This window comes from Andrena cerasifolii, chromosome 2 (assembly GCF_050908995.1).
Source record: "Andrena cerasifolii isolate SP2316 chromosome 2, iyAndCera1_principal, whole genome shotgun sequence".
NCBI classification, from domain to species: Eukaryota; Metazoa; Arthropoda; class Insecta; order Hymenoptera; family Andrenidae; genus Andrena; species Andrena cerasifolii.
This window is the reverse complement of record NC_135119.1, coordinates 10673376-10685579: the sequence shown is the minus strand read 5'-3', so window position 1 is coordinate 10685579 and position 12204 is coordinate 10673376. Positions and strand designations below refer to the sequence as shown.

The window sequence follows — 12204 nt, the reverse complement described above, 5'->3', positions numbered from 1 at the left end:
ACTCAAGATCGACGCGTTTACGGTCACTCGCGCTTCTGAAGATCGTCCTCGCGAAAATACCGTCAGCGACGACTGCGAATAATTTTCGAACTTCAGATCAGGGTTTTGGAAGCTTGTTAACTTTCTATAAGCCCCTACGCTATCACCTGGCGCTTTGTGCGTAAGGTGTCAGTCAAATGAGTGTGTAAAATCTGAGAATATCTAGGTGTACCGAGCAATAGTGATAGCTAGAAGGTGGGAAAGAAAAAACAGTCGAGTGGCAAATCACGAATCGTACTCGCAGAATCCGTGCTAGCGATTGGAGGCAGCTCGAAGCTCCGCCCACTTCTCCATCTTCTGTTCGGGCATGCGCATTGGAGACCTTGCTATTGCTCACCTTAATCATGAAAGAAGATATCTCTTTCTAGATGTAAACAGCTTTTGGTTACAACAAAGAAATAAAGAAATTTGCAGAAACGATTTGCTTTTGAAAAATTCCTGGGATATTTTGAACTGCCATCGTTTCGAAGTATTTCCATGGTATCAACAAGAATAGTTCATCGTTTATTTATGATACATTTCGGTAGCAAGCTCTATTAATGTTACTAATTTGGTGAACTTGAAACTTGGGCATCCACATGTGAAGCAGCCTGTACAAACGCTGATATAATCGACACGTGCCGCGATCACGGTGCCAAAATAAAAGCGCCATTTGTTCCTCGCTCTTCTCCAAAATTTCTATTATTAAAAGCGGCGGATTTTCGCGCAGACCAGATGTCTACCGGGTCTTCGAGCAACCAAGTATATATTGCGAAGCGAGGAAATCGTTTCTTTATTCGAGCTCAGAAAACTTTAGGCGTTGCTTGCATTTATTTTCGAACTGTCATTGTGAAATTGCATGTTTGTGGTTAAGTCACAATGATTCTTATTAAAGAATATTCGAGAAGAAATATTGAATTACATGGGGAATTAATTACATGTATTAAAATTTGTATTCTACATAAACTTTAAGTATCTTCAAAGAAAAATATACTTACCTACCACATTTTTTAAGTTTCACAAAATTTTCTAATAGTACATACAGAGTAGATACATATTTTACCTGGAAATATTTCTTACAAGTGTGCATATAAATCCTTTGGTCCCTCAACATTGAAATAGGAAACGGAAACTTTTGGAGCCGTCAGCTATCTTCCTACGTCTGATGTAACGACCAATCAATCTTCAGTCACTGGTAGTCTTAGAATTTACAGTGCCCTGATCGTTTTCAAAGGTTCAGTCACCTAGAGAACAGTAAAAATAGGGGACTATCAATATGAAGCAGATAGTAGCCGACTGTTCCTTGAAACTGTTGTAAAAATAACTGATGTTTCATCAGTGGGATAACTTCTGGCCACTCTTTCGTGTCATGGACGTCGCGACGTCCATGTCATTCAAAAAGCAAGAGTGAAATAAGATTTCTTTCCAGAAGTCGGTTGAAAATTGATTACACAGAAATCTGACAAAATATAAATCAGGATCACTTCACGAAACATCAATTCTTTTTCCACGTCTCTTCGCAGAACTTTCAATCGTTCTTTCACGTTTCACTAAAAAAATCTCAATTCCCCGTGTCTCCAGATACAAACAGACAAAGATGAATTTCGAGTGTCAAAACAAAATTGCCCTTCTTTTCCCGAAAATTGTGACAGAGATGTTTCAATCGAACTTTCCGCTTTCTGTAGCCACAGCGATATTCAGATGGCAACTATTCGCTGGACCACCCAGTACATATCCAACAAAACTCGAGCTATTTCCTGCTGGTTCAAAAATAAGCCATTGTCTTGAACTTCTTCCAATGTTTTGAGGTGTAGTCTCGAGCTCGATATTTTCTATCGTCCTGGACGGCACGGCAAACCGCAAAACGTGGGTCGAACCGGAAGCTGATTGTCACCGTTAATTCGAGAAGTAATTAAGCGAGGCAACCTTCGGAGAAGCGAAGAGTTCCTTAAAAGGATTATTTAGATATCACCAGGAGCGTGGTCGAGTCACTGCGAGATAATTCGCGGTCGCGAGAATGTGGATTGCCAGTTGCTTGTTCGTTTCTTGATTACTCAAAAAGCAGTTTGAATGTTCCTAGTTATGGGCGGCTGTAGTTATGGATGACCCTAGTCGTGGATGTTCCCACACGTGGTCGCCTAATTGCGGGCGCCCTTAGTTACGGGTCTCCCTAGTTGCGGACTTTCCTAACCCGGACGACCCTAGTTGCGAGTGCGCCTAGTTGCTGGTCTCCCTAGTTGTGAGATTTCCCAACCCGGAAGACCCTAGTTGTGAGTGTACCTAGTTGCGGGTTTCCCTAGTCGTGGACTTTTCTAATTCCGGATGTCCTTAGTTGCGAGCGCACCTAATTCCGGGCGCCCATAGTTGCGAGAGCTCCAGTAGCGAACGTTACCAGTTGCGGACGTTCCTAGTTCTTAACGTGCTCATTTGGGGATTACCATAAGGTGGACGTCCATAAATTGGGTGTCCACACTTTGAACGCTCACACTTCCTTTATCCACAATACAGAAATCCATGAGTCAGTAGCCATTATGTCCCACGATGCCAAATAAATTGTGCATCACGTTCGAAGTACATTGCACGCGGAAACATGGTTTCACCTTGTATCTGAGATCCATTTGGCACAAGTGCTAATATTATTTAAAAATACCACTTCAGCAGCGTCCATTCTATCTATTGCCACATTGTATCGAATCATGCGAGCATGAACTTTGTCATTAAAAATCCCTCGTTTTCTAGACTCTCCCATTAAAAAAGAACACCCCCATGTCTACCACCCTACAATCTCCTCCGAATACTCAATTTCCACGGTGTACCCCTTCAAAATAATCACCCGATTCGTGTACAATCCTAGATCCTTCATCGTGTCCCGGTACACATACTCTCAGTTCCCGCAATAGGAGTACGTGTGTAGCTCCCGAAAATGGCGCAGTGCCCTCCAAATGGAACTCCCTCTATATGATTGTCCCGACCGCTGTGAAAATAACGTACCAGCGGAAAATTTCTCGATCTGCGTTCCCACGATCAACCTCTGTCAACCGACACGATACCCTGCTCTGCTCAACGTGACCGCTGCTTTCGTCGCGTCCACGTCCTCGAAACGCTAATTGGAACGCGACCGCCGCCGACGCAATCGCGAAGTCATCGAAACGGCCCGTTTTGACAGCGGCCGTGCACCACCGACACGCTCGAAAATATTGCACGGCACACGTAGGTGGACGAAAATACACCGATACCAGCGACGTGACTCAACGAGCAACTGCGTTCCGCAGATAAGCTCGGAATGCCCGAGCCGAGCTCGATGCAGTCTCGCCGCACTATCTTTCCCTGCGTTTCCCACGTGGGCTTTCGCGCAATTTCCGAGCATCTGAATCATCGGGCTGCAATTCCCGACCGTCGGGTACTCGAGACTCAAGTTTTCTCGCACTCCCAAGACGCAGTGGTTTTGGAGAGCATTTTGGGGCTGATAGGGAGATGTTGAGAATCTGTACTTTAATTTTTGAGTTATGTAGCTTCGGGGGACTTTTGGGGTGGTCTGCTGAATTCTGGAAATGCAGGAGGTTGCGTGTATGCGAATTTCTGTATTGTAGCAGTGGCGAGATTGTGCTGGGTTGTGTGTTTCTTAGTTGGGGGATGTTTGAGAATGTTTGAAATTCTTTTATTGGTGGTTTAAGAATATGTGGCCTCGTGGAGGGTTGTTTATTTTAATTTTGAGGAATATTTATGAGTCTGTAAAATAACCCTTTGCGGTTACATGTTGCTTTTAATTGGATGTTACACTTCAGTGTCCCCTCTGTCTTCAGTTTTATTAAGGGGGAAGCCTTATTTAGGACGCTAGGAATAAGGTGATACTTGGGAATTTTTTTCTAAGAAACTGTTGAGCGGATCTTTCCCAAACTTTCAGGGTATTTTAGTTCACATTCAAACAATGAAGATTAATTTTTTCGTTACAAAGTGTTCGGTAGAAATGGAGATATTGGAACACGTTCGTTAGGACTCGCACGCCAGAGTTGCAATTTGCGATTGTAATGGTGGCCCAAATTCTTCGCTGAAATAACAAAAACCAAGGTTTTTCTTATTTCTAGTATAATTAAATTGTCGATGGACCTATAACTTTGATAAATAAATTTAATTGAACAAGTCTTTTTCCATAAATAGTACGAATATCTTGGAACAGAATCGTAACTTTTCTTTCAAGTCCCACCAATTTGCCATCTTTTAACTTTTTTCGCGTTTGTTAGGTTCATCGACAATGTAATTGTACTAGAAATAAGAAAATCCTTGGTTGTTTTATTTCAGGGAAGAATTGGGGCCACCATTACAATCGCAAATTTGCAACTCCGGCGCGCGAGTCCTAACGAACGTGTTCATATATCTCCATTCCTACCGAACACTTTGTAACGAAAAAATTAATTTTTATTACTGGAATGTGAACTAAAATACCCTGAAAGTTTGGAAAAGATCCGCTTAACAGTTTCTCAGAAAAAAATTCCCAAGAATCAGCTTAATCCTAGCGTCCTAAATAGGGCTCCCCCCTTAAACATGTTTTGTTGGCTACAAGAACCAAAGATTAATGTTTATGTTTCTTCTACTTTTGATGCTCAATGTTCCCTATATGAAAGACCGCAAAGGGTTGAGTTGATAATCAAGCTTGATTAATTATTGAAATATATTCTCTTTGCAGGAATCCGGACGGTCTAATGGCAGGTGCGTACATCCACGTCAATTTTAAATAATTATTTACGGGCCGATGGTGCATATGACGAGGTCCATTGCATACCGTCGAGAAACCAAATTCGATCGATTTGTTTACCCTGAATTTGCAAATTACCATTCTGTGCAATGAAGCTCGCGAAGGGACTTTTGGAAAATGAAACAGAACGATGTCCGTCGAGTGAACTTTAAATTAAATACATCTGTGCTACAAAATTATTATAAAAATTGAAAATTAATTCGGGGGAAAGTAAGGAAAATTTTGCCACAAAATTGTTACTAAAAAGGACATTAAAAGTCCACCGATGGACATATAACGGAATGCAGTATAAGCATGAATTTTTTTTTATTCTATAGAAGTATACAAAAAGGAACATAAATGTTCATAAATAAAACATCGATGGCTGAATCTCAACAAAAAAATGGCCTCGACAGTGGTGTCCTCCGCGCTGCGTTGTGTACTTTAGAATCACGCAACCTTCGCCAGGTTTCCGTGTCTTCGAAAATAACACAAATATGCGGGAGTTCTTCTCTGTATTTACACAAAACAGACCCCGACGAGTTGCAGAGGAGCAGGCATCTCTTCGATACCTAAATCTTACGCAACAGTGGAATGTTTGCACACCCAAGATTAAACATGAACCGCGCCTCCAAATTTCCTGACGATGAAACCACTGGTATCTTCGCACAACAATTAAAGACGAGCAAAAAATTTAAAATCCTACCGAAAAAAGTACAACTTCCCCTTGATTTCCATTTACGAATTAAATGAAAAAGTAGATTTCCTTTGGACTTGCACAGTACACGATAGTATTAATTATATAAGTATTCTTGGATCCTCATATTTGGCAAAAATCCTTTTCCAAAATTAATAGTAACACGAGCTTCACACTTCCCCAAAACTGTTTTATTGCCCCTCCCCCCTTCCCCAGAAGCAAAAAGATACCCAGAAATGCAAAATCGTTTCGTTCTTTCCACAATCTCCCTGTCCCTCCAAAATAGATTTCCCCGCACACCAAAATCGAACTCCAGTAATAAAACTTAAATCAGAAGCTTTCCCAAAGCACCTTCACTACCAACCCAAAATCCAATTTGAAAAGGTCTTCCAAAGGATTATTGCTGTGGTAATAAAGCAAGTTCGATGTGTTTACGAAGGACCCTCGATTCTTAAGTCCTAAATTGACCTAAATCATCGTCAGACGAGATTGGTTTCGGGAGCGCGCGAAGCCGCGAGAAAGAAAGTGGAGGGCCTCGGGTAATTGGGCCCTCGTTAGCATTCCACTGAAACGCTAATCGTTCCAGGACTCTGTCCCGCGCCACCTCCACCGCCGCCCCCGCCTCCAGCACCCGGCCAGGTGCCCGCTATGAGGATCAACACCGCTGAGGTGAGCACGTCGTCAGTTTACATTTGTGCCCCGTAGCGCGCGAACATCTTTGTCCCCCGTCGAAATGACGTACCGCTGAGTGTCGACGACACCAAAGTTTCCTTTGTCACGCGAACCAGCTGTGTAACTGTGTTCAGTGTCTCCTATAGCTATTTTCCTTGGTCTCACTTTCCCTGTGTTTTGCAAGATTCGTCATGGTAAGGGTTGCACTGTGATGACACTTTTTTTTTAGTGTTTTTTAAGTGGGGGTGGAAGAAAATTCGAATAAGGGGTAGTGTTTGCTCAATGGAGCACTGTTTCGTGGATGTAGTGATGGGTTTGAACGTCTCGCGAGTATTTTTGTTTGTAGTGTTTTTTGAGGTTGATAAAGTGAACGTGTTGTAACTTACCACTATTAAGTACATACTCCGAATGATATATAATTTTCCAGTCCAATGACTCTTTATATAAAGCCTCCATTTATGGTTCATATCAAGTTTAATACCTACTCCATACTCAAGCTTCACTTTCCCAGATTCTATAACTCCCCGTTCAAACAACGATACTCGCGGTGTGTTCGAACCCATCGCTACTTTCACCACACTCTGCCCAATTATTCCCTCCCAACCCATGAATCATAAGTTATCATAAAAATCAGAACCGTGATATATTGAGGTCGAGTATTCCCGAGGATAACTTTCTTGATTCTTTCAATTCTACAACAGTCATTAACGGTCGCTCCAGACCTTCAGAGATAATATTAGTGCCACAACAACCAACGAGACACTTTGAATATAATCAATACGACTTTGGACGTCACTTTCGACAATTGAGGTGCTATAAATAGAAATTACAGTCTGCCTTTGTTTTCCACGTGGAATCGTAGGCTCCGACGATGAGAAGGCCGCAGATCGCCAGCAACGATGCCTACGAACCTCCAGCCGCTATCCAGAACGCGATGCTGACGAAGGATAAGAAACCCTTCACCTACACGCCAGGGATGGGTGGCAAGCTGGATTTATCCCAGATCCGTAGCCCTCGAATGGCACGAAGGGTGGCGAAGAATGCCAACGACGAGGGCATCGAGGGTCCACCCAAATCAGCGCTCGAACCGAAGCCAACACCGCCGCCCAATGCAGGGGTGAACCTGTTCATTCAGCCCCAGGTAGCGATCCCAGTGTTCCCCACCAACGTTCCAGTCCAACCCCCCGCAAACAGGACACCCTCGACTCCACCCGCCAACAAGACACCACAGACACCTCCTGGGAACAGGACGCCGCCGACGCCACCAGGAAATAGGACACCTCCCACTTCGCCTGCCAGCAAGACTCCGTCAAATGGTGCGTTGCAATAAACAAGATTGAGAAATTTCGAAATATTGCTTTTATGCTGGAAGAGACGTTTGAGGTGGAGATTTTCATTTCTAAGAAATTTTTGGAAGAGATATCAGGTTTTTTGTTTTTATGCTGAAAGAGATATTTGAGATGGAGATTTTTGTTTCCAAAATTTTTTTTGGGATGGATTTCAGGTTTCTTCTTTTTATGCTGGAAGAGGCGTTTAAGGTGGAGATTTTCGTTTACAAAACATTTCGTGGGAGAAATTTCGGGTTTTTTGTTTTTATGTTGAAAGAGATATTTGAGATTTGAGATGGAGATTTTCGATTCCAAAAAATTTTCGACACTTTGAGTGGCGCAAGATTTGGAGGAATGCTCCTTGACATAAAATTCTTTCGAGCGATCGGTACAGAGAATGAAAACGTGAAAAAACGTCGACGCAAGTCATAATTTCACTTTATAAATTCAGGTGGTGTCATAAAATGAGGTTTTTTTTCACAGAAATAGATTTCTTATGGGTACGTCAGATGTTTATAAATTTCAGGGAATGAACAAAACGCCAGAAAGTATATTAAGTCCTTCAAAATTGCAGGTCTAGAGAAGCAGCCGGAGCTAAACAAAGTGACGCCAACGGTGACGATTTCGGTGCAGCCGTCCACCCCCGAGAGCCCCAACACGCCGACCCAGGTGACTCTGGCCAAAGCTCCGACGCCTTGGCTCCAGAACAAGAACAAGCCTCAGGAGGAGTTGCCGGAGTGGGCAAAACGGCCGGGCGCGGGCAAGCTGAGCTCATCACCGGATAGCCCGACGTCGCCGCCGGTTTATGTGTCGGTTCAGCAGCCGCCGCTGTGGCAACCGGCTCAGCAGAAACAGCAGCCTGCTCAGCAGAGGCCGCAGTCCCAGCAGCCTCAGCAGTACCAGTACCAACAGCCGCCGCAGCAGTTCAGTCAGCAGCAACAGAAACGCCCGTATTCGAGTCCCCCGGGGACTCAGAGCGCGCAGAGTCAGCAGCCGGAACGCGTGATACCCATTCGTGTAAGCCTCCATACTGATCAAATCGACTCGAATTATATTACCGTATAGTCGGAGGTTATATAAACTTGAGAAGGATACGGGAGGAGGAATGCTTCGAAAAATGAATATGTGGAGGTTTGTTGGAGATTGAAGAGGGTGGGAAAGAGGGGGTTTGTGGAGGTTTTGGGTTGGTCAGTTAAGGATAAGGGATTGTGCAAGATCGTCTATGAAAAATCTTGAATGTAGTTAATAGTGTGCCGAGTGAGTTTGGTTCATTTATCTATCCACTTTCTGTTTGGGCATGCGCGATGGCGAGCTCGCCATTGCTAGGTACACGTGTATTTAAGTAGAGTTTAGATGTAGTTGGTATACTGTAGTTGTAGTTCTGGTAGAATAAACATGGTAATACTTCGGATGGAATAAGGGTTGCAAACAGTGGGAAGCTCTTGAGTGTCCAGAATGGGCACCTTTGATAAACATTCAGTACAGTTTCTGCACATAAAATTTTAAACACCTTGGGTGCACTATGGTGGATAGAGGTTTTGGGATAGCAGAACTTCGTAGAAAATGATGAAAAACTCAAATTCATTTTGACACCACTTTTACTCCAAGCACTTGTAACATTCTCCATGAAGATGGAATGAACATTGACATATTTAAATTGATTCAGCTCGAGGACAGACCGTCAGTGTTCGACGTGAATCGCGAGGGTGGCCACCACCAGTTCAAGCAAACGAGTCCCCATCATCAGCAGCGATGGGGACCACCGACTGCTCCGAATCAAATGCAAAATCAGGTGCAGCAGCCTGCGACACCTATTCAGCCTCAACAATCGTCGGGTGGCGCCTTCATCATCCCCGTCATGGTGGAAGGCAGCGAAAAGAAAGCTGCTGGTGGGCCAGCCTCGAATGCTGGCTACTCGCAACCGGTAGTTAGGAACAATACACCTAACGTGGAGAACCAGACTGTGAGGATGTAAGTTGTTATATAGTTCTCTGGGAATCTAAATTAGTATAGGGGGATTAGTATAATGCAGAAATCTAAATTAGTGCGGGAGGATTAGTGTAGTGTGGAAATCTAAATTAGTATAGTAGGATTAGTGTAGTGTGGAAATCTAAATTAGTATAGTAAGATTAGTATAGTGTGGAAGTCGAAATTAGTATGATAGGATTAGTATAGCGTGAAAATCTAAATCAGTATAGTAAGATTAGTATAACGTGGGAATCTAAATTAGTATAGGAGGATTAGTATAATGTGGAAATCTAAATTAGATTTAGGTCAAGTCAAAGTGACCTTTTCATTACACCTTTCATCAGTGTCAGTACCTGAATAATTAGGTACTATCACTGCATTAAGTAAAACAATTTAGACTGTAGGGTAGTTGCAGTTTCTACTACTTAAAATTCACGTTGATAGCTAATAACACAAACAACTGAATTGATCTGAACATCATTAATCACTGGCAGGGCACCGCAACGTGGACCAGTGCCAGTTGTACAGCCAGATTCAGGTCCAGTTCAATCTCGATCGTTCCGTGTTCTCCAGAAGATCACTGATACAGATTCAACGAACGACGTCGACCCAGAACAGATTCGCAAGCTGCAGCTGTCGGATGACGACAGGATCTTGATGAACAGAGTCAAAGAACAGGGTAAGACAGTGCCTCGTGAAAATTGTTTTTTTTTTAGCGTTTCATTCACTGTTCATCCTGATTTACTTGACGTCTTCTCTTTCGATTCTGCAGTGGACAATGACTGTTTCCTCCATCAGGAGGAGGATCCCAGATATCGTGGTGCAGCGATCCCATCGCGCGCTTTCCGCTTCCTGCAAACCATGACGGAAGGTGGTGACGCTCCCGTTGCGCCAATAAGTGAGTTCCGAGTTTTCTTCGATTTGGTGCTGCACAGTGATAACATATGTTGTAAATATTGCATATCTCTTGACTATTTTGAGGAAGAGAAATCTATATCCGAATGATTGGATAGAGAATGGTAAAACCATCAGGGTGGAAGATGGTTTTAAATATCATCAAACATATGTGTGTTGCAGCTCCGAGGCCCCAATCCGCCATAAACAAGAGGGTGAACAGAAATTCGAAGACATTTGGTGAGTACTAGGAAAAATTCACACAGATTGTCTGTGACGAGTTAAATAGTCCTATTTACTCTGACGAGTTAACTCGTCTTGCGAACACTAACGGATTAATTCGTCCTGCGAATTTTGACGAGTTAACTCGTCCGCTGAGCTTCGACGAGTTAACTCGTCCGCTGAGCTTCGACGAGTTAACTCGTCCGGTGAGGTTCGACGAGTTAACTCGTCCGCTGAGCTTCGACGAGTTAACTCGTCCGCTGAGCTTCGACGAGTTAACTCGTCCGGTGAGCTTCGACGAGTTAACTCGTCCCGCGAACATTGACGAGTTACAATTCCCAATCCTATTACCCAAAATTGAAATGTTTCAGAGGAAACACAAGCGAACCTGCCACCCAGCGAGCAACAGGTCCTAGAGCCAAAGAAATACATGGGCAGCGCGATTCCCTCGAGGTCCTTCAGGATACTGCAAGCTATGACGGCGCCAGAGAGTATCGGTGAGTATCCACAAGCAGGAGTAATCCTCCTCAATGTCGTATCACCGTCGTAATCGTGCTCCTTTCCGCGAATACACACTCTCATAATCGATAATAGTAATAATAATTCATAATAATTCAGGATACTGAAAACACGCTACTTCGTCCATGAAATTAATCGCAAAAAAAAAACAGCTTCTATTGACCAATCGTTCTGTACAGTGCCTTGCAGAGGTATACTGATGTTACCGAGTCAAAGTGCCCCTAAGTGTCTTATTTCGACTCAAGAACCTAGGGATATATTCAGCCCACTTTCTCGATACTACCACGATACTTATTTCGATCACAACTTTAAGCAAACTTGAACTATAAGCGATAATATATAAAATCTCCCAGTGATGCAATAAATATTCCAATCAAACAAATTCATCCCCACAATAGTTGACTAACAGGGAAATCTTCCCAAACCGAAAATTCTGATACCAACTTCACGTAAATGTAGAGAAAAGCATATTCGAGCACGCATGGAGCAATTTCTCTTCTGTGGAAATTACTTTTACTATTATTAAGTTCATAAGTATCACTATAACTTTATTTTTCTTCCAGCAGTGTAATAGAGCATGCAAAATCGAACAATGTATCTTGCATTTAAAGTTTCCTTCTATCTCACAGCATTGTAAACTTATAATAAAAAAAAAAACGAAAAAACTTTAAGGGTTGATTCACCCTCTCAAAATGAATGGCTGCTTGCAGACTCCAATATGCTCCACATTCGCGCGAAGTCTCATTGTAACCAGAATCCTAAGGTTGGGAACGTTCCCTTGTAATTAATACATCCGCTGATTTCCATCCCTAGGGATATCGCCGTAAACGCCACTTGGGTCCCGAACGGCTAAATCAATTCACTATATCTCGGCAAGACGCAGTACCATTAATCGTTCAGCGACAAGCGTCCTCGCATTCTAATGAAACGCCGAAGTAATCGTTGCGTGCCGTCGCTGGGACATTCCCGAATCCTGTGTTCACAGGAATAAACGAAAATTCCTTGGTGTTCAGGCCGACTCCCGGTCTAAGGGACGTCCGACACGTTCCCGCGTCATTCCCCTTCGATCGGGACTCGCCTCGATCATGATGACGTACCGAACGATATTCAGAGGCAGACTTTGCTGCGACGTGCAATTTCACGCGAGGATTATA

At 43.3% G+C, this 12204-nt stretch overlaps 1 protein-coding gene across 4 annotated transcripts in view; it reads left to right on the top strand.

Annotated features, from left to right (window-relative positions):
• Positions 1 to 12204, top strand: part of LOC143378456 (uncharacterized) — a 29955-nt gene that overhangs the window by 9349 nt on the left and 8402 nt on the right. For 2 of the 4 annotated variants that reach the window (XM_076830173.1, XM_076830172.1), the window contains exons 2-10: positions 4703 to 4725; positions 6034 to 6116; positions 6982 to 7435; positions 8022 to 8464; positions 9114 to 9418; positions 9910 to 10094; positions 10188 to 10313; positions 10493 to 10549; positions 10903 to 11028. In XM_076830173.1, coding sequence (XP_076686288.1) covers positions 4703 to 4725; positions 6034 to 6116; positions 6982 to 7435; positions 8022 to 8464; positions 9114 to 9418; positions 9910 to 10094; positions 10188 to 10313; positions 10493 to 10549; positions 10903 to 11028 — 1802 coding nt within the window. Of the gene's footprint in view, positions 1 to 4702; positions 4726 to 6005; positions 6117 to 6140; positions 6314 to 6981; positions 7436 to 8021; positions 8465 to 9113; positions 9419 to 9909; positions 10095 to 10187; positions 10314 to 10492; positions 10550 to 10902; positions 11029 to 12204 lie in introns of those variants that run through there. The other 2 variants (XM_076830175.1, XM_076830176.1) reach the window with 2 other exon arrangements.